This window comes from Leptosomus discolor, chromosome 1, assembly GCF_034619465.1.
Source record: "Leptosomus discolor isolate bLepDis1 chromosome 1, bLepDis1.hap2, whole genome shotgun sequence".
NCBI classification, from domain to species: Eukaryota; Metazoa; Chordata; class Aves; order Leptosomiformes; family Leptosomidae; genus Leptosomus; species Leptosomus discolor.
The window spans coordinates 24,194,544-24,207,402 of NC_141391.1; the positions used below are offsets into that span (position 1 = coordinate 24,194,544).

Genomic DNA, 12,859 nt, shown 5'->3' on the forward strand with positions numbered 1-12,859 from the left:
TTCTGTGGCGCTTTAAGTTTGCAAAGCACAGTGCTAATATAAACCAACCAGTCCAAGGGGCTTGTGTCCTGCTGCACTTATGATAGAGCATGACGGCTGTATGTCGCCTGAAGTTTGCATAAAGGAACTTCACAGAAACAGCTTTTATTTTATTAGGAGACACACTTTCATTGGAGTCCTTGCAGCCGAGTGCTCTGAGCAGAGTGCATGAGGGAGAGGAGAGATGTACATCCCCAAAGATATTTATAGATGTGTTCCCAGTGCTTTCCTCTTCAGTATGAAAGCAATTCTATGAAAGGATTATCTTGACTGGCTGTTCAAGACTTCCAGAGGAGGAGATTAATGTGCGGGAAGCCTCACAGCACAACTGGAAAAGCTCGCTGGCTTTGCACATTTCTGTGAGCTGCATGGCTCACTGTGTCAAGGTTATCTTCCTCAGAGAGGAAGATGTGGATGTCAAATAGCAATGCAGCAAGCAGAACGGCTGGGGTCTGACAGCAGCTGCTGAAGTGTAGAATTACCTGTGCCTGGAGAGCGCCAGCCACAACTGGGGGTAACAGCAGGTGCAGGCAATGTTCCCCAAGACGTGCATCCCTCTCACCCCTTTTTTTTGCCTACTTGAGAAAACCCCCTATCTCAAATGGCCAAGTGGTGTATGACGGAGATGTCTTGCATCATCCTTTCTCCCAGGTGGACGAGGTTTTCCAGTGGGACCAACTTTGCCTGACACAGACAGTGATCCTACGTGTATCCCACAAAAGAAGGGGAGGCAAGAGCCTCCCAGATGTTTAGGTCTCAGGGAGAGCGAATAATTTAATGTACAGCTCCGTCCTGCCTGCCCGTACCCAGGCACAAGTCCTTTCTTCATAGTCACAACACTGATCTCTGCTTGGACGGTATTCCTCTTTTCACTTAATTCCGTAACTGCTTTTAGGTGATGGGTTTTCCTCTTCAGCAGATTAGCAGAAGCTTAGCATTAAATACCATCCTTAAATACCAGCTATGATCCTGTGCTCAGTAGACCACAAAACATAAACTTTGGTGCTGAAGCAAGAAAAGGCCATATTGTGGGGGAAAATACAATTTCAGCTTAATAAAAGCATTTGGCATAATAAAAGGCCAAATCTCAACCTAAATACTATTTATGGCCTTGCTGCTCACACAGTTGTTTCTGTGTGGACTACAGGCATAGTATCCTAGAAAGACAGCCAGTTTCTATTAAGTTAACAGAAGGTCACAACTTGCAATGTTGATCTACCTCTCAGCCAGCGTGTTCCTCTACATTTGCTTGTACCCAAAGCACCTGAGAGTTTTCCATATCTAACAGCACAGACGATAATAATTTGCATGACAGGGAGACTGGATAAAACCACCGTTGTCGGTAAATGTGTCCTCATTAAACAGGATGGATTTCACAGCTTGGCACCTGCTGGGAAGTCCTAGCAGGCTGTGTCCCATCCAGACAGAGGTAACCAGTTATCTGGCTGGGGTTTGGATCCTGGGCAGCACTCAGACCTTCTGGATAGCATATGGTGGAGTACAGACAGACGGATGGGGCAAAAGTTGTCCAGGGCTCAGGCCAGTGAAAATGTTACTTTTATTAGTGTTAAGTCTCTATTTTAGGTAAGGATTTTTCGTAAGGCTTTTCCCCATCAGAATAGCGGCAAAAGGGAGCAGAACAGTTACAGTCAGCAAGTGGTGTTCACTTTGGATGAGGAAGCTTTCCAGTGATCTGACAGAAGCTGTGGAACTTTCTGCAGCTGTCCGACACTACAGCCTATGCTTCCCTGCCATCTCCGTCATCGGGTTGAAGCCGAGGCATGAATGTTGTGCAGCAATTATGTTCAGCCATATTGAGCTTTGACTACTAAAATTGGGGTACAACTGTGAAGTCTGAGCCTTTAAAACCCTGAATTCCAGCAGCTGTCACCGTCTTCCAGGGAGTTATTTGCAGGGCAAAGGATGCAGGATCCACCCCTGGTGAAGAAAGACGTAATTCTGTGCCCACCCACGATGCTTCCAGCATTTGTGTACTGCCTGTTCAAATATGCCAGATGGATCAGGAGCTTTTGCTTGACCTGGAGACTTGGGATCTCCTCACTGGTGAGGCTGATGAGGATGTGACCAGGGAGGGCACATGCCTGAGAGCAGCAGTGTTATTGAGACTCACCAACATTACTTCTTCTCCCAGCTATTTGTGGGGTCGTCAGGCACTTGCAGGCAATAACATGATAGCCTGACTGGTCTCTCCCAGCCTTTCTGCTGTTCCACATAGCTAGCCAAATGCTCAGACATACTTTAGATATCAAGGTTGCTATTTTGCTCCTGTGCAAGAAGGGCAATAGATATCTTTCCACATCACATACCCTCTTAGATCATGGACACATAATCTCTTGTTTCTCTGGGCTTCATCTGTATATGATGATTGAGTGAGTGAGTGACCCTGCGGTTGTGTTGCTCTGACAGTCACCCAAGCACAGGGTGCTGCCACTCTCCTGTGAAGCCATAGGAAGTGTTTCATGATTCAAGATAAAACCTTCATTTCCTCCTTCTATGCTTACAGGGCTGAGCTGCCACCGAGGCTGCACCGTCCACCCTGACAGTCTGCTCACAAAATGGAACGGGAAACCCTGGGAAGCGTTGTCCTGCTCGCCATCGTCACCTTGATAAGTGTTGTCCAGAATGGTAAGACAAAAATTTAAGGACTAAAAGGGACCTGAGAAAAGGATGATACATGCTGATCTGATCTTTGGGTAGATAATCTCTGGTTATAAGTGTGTGTGTGCTTAGGCATGACTTTGGCTTTAGAAATGAGTTAAGCATGTAGCTTTGTGTGCTGTTGGGTCAGTATCTTGGCAGTCGCATGGTCCTACTCTCTGATATTCTAGAGTCAGTTTGTTATACGTATGTCAGGTAATGAAAGGACTAATATGCTGGGGTACCCTGTGACAATATGCATTTTGATTTGATGACTGAGACCACCTTTCCTGGCTAAGGTCCCTAACGTGGGCAGCCAGGGCTGCTCTCTGGCTGGAGCCCTGCCACAGTGGGCAGTGGCTGGGGCCCTCGGGGGCTGCGATGGGTCAGACCTTTACATGGATCTGGGTGAAGGAGTCAAAACTGCCCTGACTCATCAGAGGAGTCTGCTTAGGTTACTTGTGGGCAGGCAGCTCTCCTGCTTTCCTGCACCTCCAGGTCCTACAGTCCAACTAATCTCAATTAACTGCAGTCCCAAGAACACTGCGCATTTCCTGCGATGGGGAAGTCTCCTTTTTTAGCTCTTATTCAGATCTCTATAGTCCCTACAAGTCTTCAGGATTTTTTAAATAAAATAACAATTTTCTTTCTAGTGCAAATTTGATTTTAACTTCATCATCATCTCTTACAAATACTTGATAATTTTTGCAGGAAGTTCTTCCCAGAATACAGAGAAGGGAGTGAGTTTTGCCCCAGCTGCACTGAGATTGCCCAGGTTAAAGGAGAGTCAGCAGTGGGATGGGGGACGATGCAAATGCTAGAAATCTTCTGTGAAGACGAATGGGAGATTCACACTGAGCACAGACCCCATGTTCGGTCCCAGGAAATGGGCTATTTTTGGGCCACTGCAGAGAGGGGAAGTGGTGAGAGCCTCAGCATAAGACTGGCTACCAGAGAGAAAAAAAAAAAAAAAAAAAAGAGAGATGTGGATTGGTTTAGTGTTGACATAGGCACGAAATGCCACATTGTTTAATCCAGTGCTGTTTTCTGGTAAATGCACAATGTGTGACGTCACCAGAATGCATCAAGTTGAGATCAGAGCATATACCACAATTTAAAAAATGTGTCAAATATACATTTCTTGCTATTTAACCAAATGACTTATATATAGGGTTTTTTCCTCTCACTCTGAAACTTGGGCGTTTAGCTTCCAGCCTGACACACACTTTCATCTCATGGAAATCTGTCTGTGAGATTATTCACCCCGCTCCTGCAAATGGGCAGCACAGCTCTTGGCAGAGGACTTAGCGTGCGAAGCACCAGTGGCACACAGCCATAAACCATGATTTTAGACCTTGCGTCATCTGATGTCCTCCTCCCAGGCTTTCTGTCTAGAAAGACCAGAATGATATGCAACAAATGCAATAATTAAGGCAGTAGAAATGCTTATCAAGAGATATCAGTTGTACTGAATTCTTGCTATGGCTTTGGTTTAGCAAAAATGCTTTGGCATCTGCTTGGCTGTCTTTTAAGTATGTGGAGTCAGCACCATGTAAATTCAGGTTTATATGCTTTTCTGCATCTGGTGCAGGATTAGAAAACAGTTTGGGTGAATGCTGTTATTCCTGAAGCTGGAGGTGGGCTGTGATGCTGTCCCAGTCTGATGTCCGTTTATTATTGCTGTGTTCGTGTAAGGAATCTCCATATCCTCCAGAATGACTCATGTGGCCGGATGCCGCTGAGTCACACATGTAGCTTTAGGTTTTGTTCTTGCATCAGAGAGATGTTGCAATTCAGCAGCTTGCAGGGTGACTCTGTGGTCACTGCTGAGTTGATTGGGATAGAGGAAGCAAAACCAATGGAAAGACAGGGCAGCCTGCACGTTTGCCAGCACTCACTAGGTTGGAGCATCGGTGCGTGAACTTGTGAAACAACCGGGCTTGGCTTGAACTATTCTTGTACATTAACTTGACCAGAGTGGAACCACAGTGTTTCAGGGCCAGGTCCTCCAGGATTCACCCAGTGCACTGTGCTGGTGGCAGTGGGAGGGTCTGCAGACTGGCTCAGAGTGGGGACGCTGGCTTAAAGCACTGCTGGTTTTTCTGGAAAAGGGCCATATGTACCCATAGAATCACTTGATAATGGAAGGCAAAAACTTAGTAGCTTTTAGTGAAGGCAATGGAAGTACAAAAGACCTACTTACAGCACCAGTGAGGGGAAAAAAGAGGCAACTCTTCAGATTCTAGGGATGAAATCCTGCAGCTTATCAAGTTATACTTCTATTGTTATAATAATATCTTTCCTGATGGGTTATCTTTTATGTATATGTCTGGATAATATTCTAAACCACAGAGTGATTTGGGTACACTGAGATGGGATGCAGGATACTACAAAGCTTGCAGCTTGCAGCCTGTCAGAGCTCTGTCTGGTGTGTTTAGACACATGATTGATGGTCTCTGGTTTAGTGTCATCAGATAAAACGTGTTTGTCAAGCGCATGATACATTATCTTGAGGTGCTGTATTTCTGCAGCAGCTAACACCCTGATGCAATGCTGTTGCTTAAAAGGAGATTATACACAATATGGACACATAGAGATCAGCCATTAGGACCAGGTTTTCAACGGGCTTTCCTGGAAAATGATCCAGCCCTGCAGGATGTCCCTGGTCTGGCAAATGAGTATCACTAAAAGAATGGAGACTCCCTTGTTTCCCTGCTCTGTTAGAGAGTAAGATTAGGGGTTGGCAACTCTGACTGGAAAGCTTTTTTCCCACTGGGGGCACAAAGGACCGAGCTGTGCTTCTGCAGCGGACAGAGGTGCGGGCTGCCAGAAGTGCAGTGCAGGAATGAAGCAGGGCTCAGAGGTGAAAGCCTGCTGCCAGTCACACTGTGCCCTTGCACAGGGGGTTTGGTTTTACCTCAGCGACAGAGTGATCACACCGGCCACATCCTGCGCCTCCATGCACCCGTATCCTCTCCTGCCATCCAGCCTGGATGATCGTGAGAACAGAGCTGAGCCTGCAAAGCCCACCTCCTGCAATATCTCCAAATTACATCTCATATTCAGTCTGAATATTTTGTGGTTTTTTAACAGCTTTTTTTGCTAGCAAAGTGGAGCATGAAAGCAAACACTGCAACGGCAAGGGGTTCCAGCGGCCGGGCCACTCCGCCTTCGACCGTGTCTACACTGCCAAGTGAGTAAGCAAGCCCTGAGGAGCTCGTGGGGGCCGAATGGTTTATGTCTCTCTCTTCATTAGGGTTTAATCCAAACCCTTTTACGGTCCACTCTTTGCTCCGTAGTCCCATTGCTGTTGCACCAGAGTGGCATTTAGACCCACGGTTCTCCAGTATGTTTGCTGGTGAACCCAGCTCCTTTCTGGACACTGGGCGCTGTATTTATACTGGGCTTGCAGTTCTTATGTGTGTTATGTCCCTTCATTTGGGAGCCCGTTCACCCAGTAGTAGCTAATGCTGGGTGTGTGGTACGAGCACAACTAGTGTGCTCTTAGCTTTCCAAAAGGAAAGAGCCAGTAGAGAGATGTCAGCTTGCTGAGGAGCAGGCCGGGGGCAGAGCTCGTGCAAACCCCTGCACCTCTGTCCCCAGGCAGCTCCCTCGGCACACGACTCTGCTTTTCTGCCACTTTGGTATCTCTTGTCTTTGACATCCTTTCGGAGACAGAGAGGGAAAATTAAGTCCAACCCAGAAGAGAAAAGAGCATAAAATATTTTTTAATACCTATGAAGTACTGCTTGAAACTGGATGGGACATCCAAGTGCTGTCCCTCACAGGGTTGCAACCTCTGCTAAGGGCAAAATGCTTTCCCCCTGGAAAGCATTCCCAGCCAAAGGAGGAAGCTGGAAATCATTCCTGTTCCCCTCCAAAGAGACATGTTAACTGTCAGACACTCCTGTTTGCTATGGGATTTTCTTTTTGTTGGTTTCCTGCAGCTTTCAATGCCACTAACTTGATTAATATGACTTAATTATGAGGATTTTCCAAGCCAATAAAGCACACAGCCTCTATTATACACGTGCCTTGATCAAACAGGTTAGAGGAGGAAAGCGGCTTTCACAAGTGCCAGGCATGTGCGTGGGGCGGTTTGTTCTCCTCATCAGGCAGGACAAAGGTATCCTTTATCCGAGTGAGGGCACAGGGAAGGAGACCTGCAGACAAGGCAGCTGCTGCGTTCGGGCACGGACAGTCCAGCCAGCACCTGGCAGCTGCCTGCTGCAGGCAGGTTGGGGGCCTCCCACTGCTCTGGGGTAAAATCCCACCTGCAGCAGCATTAGCATAGCCCAAATTCACACCCCACCGTCCTTTGCTGGTGAAACATGTTGATTTTGTTTCTGTTTCCCCGTGTTCTGATTTCTCTCTGATAAATTCCTTTCTAGCCAGAACTGCGGACATGCGTACCCTACGTTTCTGGCTGTGCTTTGGTGCGCTGGCCTTCTCTGCAGCCAAGGTAACACACAGTTTTTTCCCCTCTTCAACCTTGCGCCACTTTCAGCAAGGGATGGCGAGTGCTTCGGAGATTACGCTTCCAGGGACCGAATTCTCCCGCAGAAGCGGGACCAGTCTCACCCTGCTGTCCTGCAGCTATGCGTGCTGTTTAATTAGCCACACACTCCTGGCATGCTTTATGCCAACAGACGTGTTCCCAGACGTTATTCAGGACAGTCCGGGCCAGGGACATTTCCCATACAAGCATGATGGATGAGATTCCTCTGTTTCGGGTGGAAGGTTTAGTACTTGGATGCTGGATGACATATTATTCACCCTCAAGACTGGAAATGGGCTCATTTGATTAAATTGCCAGAGCTGCCAGCCCTTCCCAGCTCTGAAGGCAGTCCAGGAGTAATTACCTACGTTTCTAAATATGATCCCCTTCAATGCAATTTGAGTTTACCTAAAGTTCAGATGAGTACTTTCCTGGGGTCTGTGGCTATTCTTTCTAGAAAAGAGGAGTTTCCTGACCAGGAGAAGAGGGGCTTTTGCCTGCAGGTGTGGGAAAAGCTAGAATTAGGGGGAAAAGCCCCTTTTTATGTGGTCAGAAATTAGTATTGGACCATAGTATAGTCCTCCATCTGCTCCTAGAGAAGCTCATCTGTTGGCTGCTTTTTGTATCTAGTGAAAACAGTGTGTGAGCTGGCACCCTCCTTCCTGAGCCCAGCACGACCCACACTGGGTTTCCGATGGGGACGAGTCTGTGCTTTGCAGTGGACGCAGCTGTGGGCAAAATTATACCCACAAAGGCTTCAGAAAGCTGGAGCGAGGGCAAGGCAAGCACTCTGTTTCCCCACACAAAGGTCTCTGTCCCTGTTCGAGCACTCATCCCATAACCCAAGGCTGCAGGTTCCCATTTCCCAGTCCAGCCCAGACAGCAGATGGGGACAGCAAGTACAGTGAGACAAGGGCTGGTGTTTGTAACATCTTGTTTTATCCTTTACCCAGTTCCTGCTGCCTTTGCTGGCCTGATGTACCTGTTTGTGAGGCAGAAGTACTTTGTGGGCTACCTCGGGGAAAGGACTCAGAGGTAAGGACTTGCAAATCCTCTTTACAAAATCCAGGATGCAGCAGCAGTGCAGCTGGACGCTGCCACTCCCACAGGCACAACCACCGGCTCATGGTACTGCCTGCGACGGCTGCTTGCACAGGGTAGTGCAGGAAAGCCCCCCCCCTTCTGGGTGCACAGGATGAGCTGTGGGAGAAGTGGGAGGTGCGGTGGCACCAGGGTCAGGAGAGCTGCAGGAACAGAGTGTCTCCTTCAGCAACTCCTGCTCACAGCCTCTGCAAACCTGCACTTTTGCATGTTTGTGCCACTATTTGCACAAGATCATCCTTTTATATTAACAAAGCTCATTATGCACATGTGGAACAAGGTTGTCCCACAGCCCGTGATGGCTGAGAAGACATACAAGTCCTTCTGAATAGTCATTTTTATAAGCAGCAGCCTACGCTAAGCACAGGAGGCCAAATCCAGACCCAAATGGATCCTGAAAACAGCATTTAAGAGCTTGCAGCTTCCTTGCAATGCAAGACAGTGCAGAAGTTTGCCCCCTCTGTCTCAGCCCCCGAAGTCTTTCATCTAGTCTTAACAGCAGAGTGCGAAGTCTGAGGACATCTTGCATGAGTTGACATATGTTAACAAGGTGCTTTTCCCCCCTTCTGTCTCCTCAGCACGCCCGGTTACTTGTTTGGAAAGCGCATCATCTTCTTCCTGTTCCTCATGTCCCTGGCTGGAATACTCAACTACTATCTCATCTTCTTTTTTGGAAGTGACTTTGAAACATACATAAAAACGATAACCAACGCGATCTCTCCGTTGCTGCTCATCCCCTAGCTCCCTGCAACACTGATGGGGTCAGCGTGCTTAATATATCAATACCCAGAAACAACCATAATTCAACTGTTTAAGAAATGAACCCGTAACCCTTTTAGATTCCTGTAAATCTCATGCTTGATGGGCTTTGTAGTTTGATTTAACCTTGCTTTTCCCTTCAGGAAAAGATTTATCTTGAGCACTTGGCATGCCCAAGGAATGGTAACAACTTCCAGTTAATTCTTTAGAGTTTTTTTTCCCTAAATTGCAGCTTGCAAGGTGACTGCATGACTGGAAGGAATATTGTATGCTTGCTTCATAACTGTGTGGTGCTTAACTTGTCCCTGTCAGCACCATTCCTGACCGATGGCTCCTGCAGTCATCCTCACATACAGGCATAGCCTTTCACCAGCAACTCGCACATCCTGGCCCACACGTAGGCATGGACCAGACTCTTTACCTACTCTTTCCCTCCCACTTGTTGATAACTGAGCTCCTGCTGCTGCAACAGGACAGCAAATTGGCCCCTGTCTGGTCTTCCTTGATAAATATTCATGTGCATAATGCTCCCAACACTGATCTCATTTACACTTCAGCCTTTTTGTTCTCCCAGAGCTGTAGAAAGGGTTCTTGCGTAAATGAGGAGATGCTGTATTGATGGTGGGGTTGGTTTTGTTTTGCTTGCCTTTGTTTAATAAAATGGTCTAAAAGGATGAAATCTGTTTGCTCCCGTATTCTTTGCCTGGTGCATGATCCCAATGCTCCACTGCTCGGCAGCTGGCCTGTGAGCAGAGCAAGGGGAGCAGCACTGGGCTCTTTGTGCGAGCTGCTAAGCTCCCTGGGCATGGCCTCACAAAGACGAGAGTTTAACAACTCCCTCTCTATTAACAAGTTCAATTTTCTGCCTCTGTCACTAACAACGTGCCCCTACAAGTCCATACCAAGGAGCAGTTTATTAGAGAAGCGGACTGAGGTAGGCAAACAGGCCGGTGCAATCTTTTTAAACATAGCTACCCTATGAGTGCTTAAGCTCTTAAGCCTGTCTGATTACCACATGCAGCATGGATAAAGCTGTATTTTATGACTACTTTGGAAGGAGCAGAGACTCCTTGCTATGTGAGAAGAGAGTTTGCAGAGCTATTTGCAAAAGCAGGTGCAGAAAGCTGCCTGCCTTTGTGCCACACCAAAGGCTGGCGGGTTTTGTGGCTGCCCGATGGGGCAGAGGCACTTGTGCATGGCTGCTTTCCTCTGCACCTGACCATTCCCACTGCCAAAGTAACATACATCCATTTTTTCATATCTTCTATAGGAATTTTAGATGTGCAAGTTTAGTAATAAACATACTTATTGTATGAAGATTAACTAATAAATGTTTTCACTGGTTAGAACAGGTAATTAAAAAAATATAACCTAACCTCCTGACCTATAGCTGCTGAGAAACCTTATTCCCAGGTACAGCACTTATGTTCCTTCACTCCCCTCCTTCTCAAATGACCTTAACACACCCAAGCCCTGCTTCACACCATGCTCCTCTGCCACCCTCTCACTCCATTGCTCATTGGCAGCCACCCATCCTTGATAGTGACCCACCACCCCTCTGCCCCTTGGGGTCAGCTCACCAAGGGATGGCAGCACATCAGGAGGAGAAGGGTAACCCCTGCAGCCTGGAGTTACAGAGTTCTTCCACAGTGCTGGTATCAGCAAAGGCTCACGCTGCCACTATCGTTACCTGGTTCAGGGGAGGAGATGCTTTATGAGCACCACAGTCCCTGCTCTCCAGCCAGTCTGCTCTCCCTGAGGTCTGAGGCTTATTTATGGAGTCTATCACTTGTTGGAGATGGCTATCCCAACCCTATGTGTCCCCCCTGAGGTCTCCCCAGCTGCATAAGTCTCCCTTGGTGCCTTTTTGTCCTCTATAGCAAGAAGCACCTCACATGACCTCCCTCTGATGTCTCCTGCTAGCATGAGAAGAGGCACCCCACCAGACAGCTATGAAGGGAAGAGGATTCAGATCTCTATTTTGGGTCGGCTAATCTATCCCAGCACTCTCAGGCCGCTCTGTTGACTCAACGGTTGGTTTCTATCTGGTAAGATCAGGTCACATTCAAAGGGAACTAATGCCCCTCTTTTGCTGTAATCGTTTATTTTGCAAGAATATCTCCTACTTACTTCCTCAAAGCCTTTCTGATAACAGAAGAGATGAAAATGTAGGCAAAATCTATTTTCCATCTATCTATAAATGGAAATGGTGATAGTATCAGACAAACAGGTGATACCTAAATTGATCACTATGTAAATTCTCTGTGAACATCACGCTGTATTTTCCATGTTACAGGCAAGCCTTGTGGTTGCATTAGCCTTCCCACTCTTTCTACGAAAGGAAGGCAACATCAGTGCTATTTGGGCTTTCCCCACTGTGATGGACAACTCCAGTTTTTGTTTTTGGCAGTAAAACCACCCTGATCTGGGTGGTTGCCAGCACTTTGCACACCAGCTACTCAGAAAGACACAAACATAGTCTCATTCCAGGGGATTTGGATTAGATGACCTCTAAAGGTCCCTTCCAACCCAAACCATTCTATGACTCTATTATTCCGTAGATCCACATGCAAAAATGCAGATGCTACTGTAAAAAAATGTATAGGTGCATACTGGGGTCACACACACATGAACTCACTAGGACCTACTGAGCTGCACTCTGGGGGCCAGCACCCGCTTTTGGTACAGCACATGGCACAGCAGCTCCTGGCCTGGAGCTGGGGCTGTGTGCGTGCAGCTATCGCTTTCCCAGCCTGCTGGTCAAGCCTGTGCTGCTAATTGTCCCGTTTGCCATCTTGCCAGGCTGTAGGCTTTGCTCCACCAGCAGTGCCCTGGCTCCCTGCAATGGCTTGCCACAACCATGCTGCACGGCTGTTTGTGCATCAAACTCCCAGGTACACAAATAAACACATTGTCTGTGTGTGTATATGCATAGACACAGTGTGTTTACTTACTATATCTATATATATCTCCATATATATCTATCTCCATGTATATATATATATAGATATAGTAAGTAAGCACACTGTTTACTAGATACAGATACATAGATACAGATATAGATGATGCTGAGTCATGTGAATGCTCGAGGCTTTTCAGGGAAGGCAGGGGAGCGGGTTGCTCAGGCACCAGCCCTCTCGCAGCTTGCAGGCTCTGTACATCAGAGACTGCAGAGGCTGCTGGAAGCCGGGCTATAGCAGGATGCTTTTGATCTGCTGACAAAAGCCTGGAGTATATGCAATATTCCTGCCACAGTAACCACGTCTGCTTCTGTACAGCACTACAACCCTCTAGTGGAAACTCAGCCCTATCATCACACTGGTTCTTCTGGCCACGGGATGAGCCCTTCCTTTGAGGTTTGAAATCTGATGGTGATGCAACGGCATCCACGTTTCTGAACAGATGCATTGTTGCTATTGAATGTTATTTTCTATTATTCTGGCATGTAGGATCCCCAGTCCTGAAGCAGGATCCCCATCCCACCCATCATCCAAGCGGGATAAGAAATTGGTGCACACCACCCACAAGGGTTTCCTGCAGTATTCCCCATTTCACAGAACTTGCAAAATCGGCCTATGCAGTATCATCAGCTCTGTCTGAGTCTCGTCTACACCAAGACAAGTTTCCAAACAAGTCTCTGTGGATCGGGAGAGCAGTTCTGCTGGTGTGGAGAAAAGACTGGCCCTTGGCAGCTTCTTCAGCTCTCACCTGCTCTGAGATTACTTTCTGCTAGCAGAGCAGCTGGTTCAAGATTCATAGAAACCTAAAAAACGCCCTGTTGGGGTGGGATGCTGCAAAGCATTG

The 12,859-nt window shown here is 47.4% G+C and overlaps 1 protein-coding gene across 1 annotated transcript; it reads left to right on the plus strand.

Moving 5' to 3' along the window:
• Positions 1-2,576: 2,576 nt before the first annotated feature.
• Positions 2,577-9,723, plus strand: ALOX5AP (arachidonate 5-lipoxygenase activating protein). The gene is made up of 5 exons (XM_009954993.2): positions 2,577-2,685; positions 5,791-5,890; positions 7,089-7,159; positions 8,149-8,230; positions 8,875-9,723. The coding sequence occupies exons 1-5, from the start codon at positions 2,616-2,618 to the stop codon at positions 9,035-9,037; spliced, it is 486 nt and encodes a 161-aa protein (XP_009953295.1). The 5' UTR covers positions 2,577-2,615; the 3' UTR covers positions 9,038-9,723.
• Positions 9,724-12,859: the final 3,136 nt, after the last annotated feature.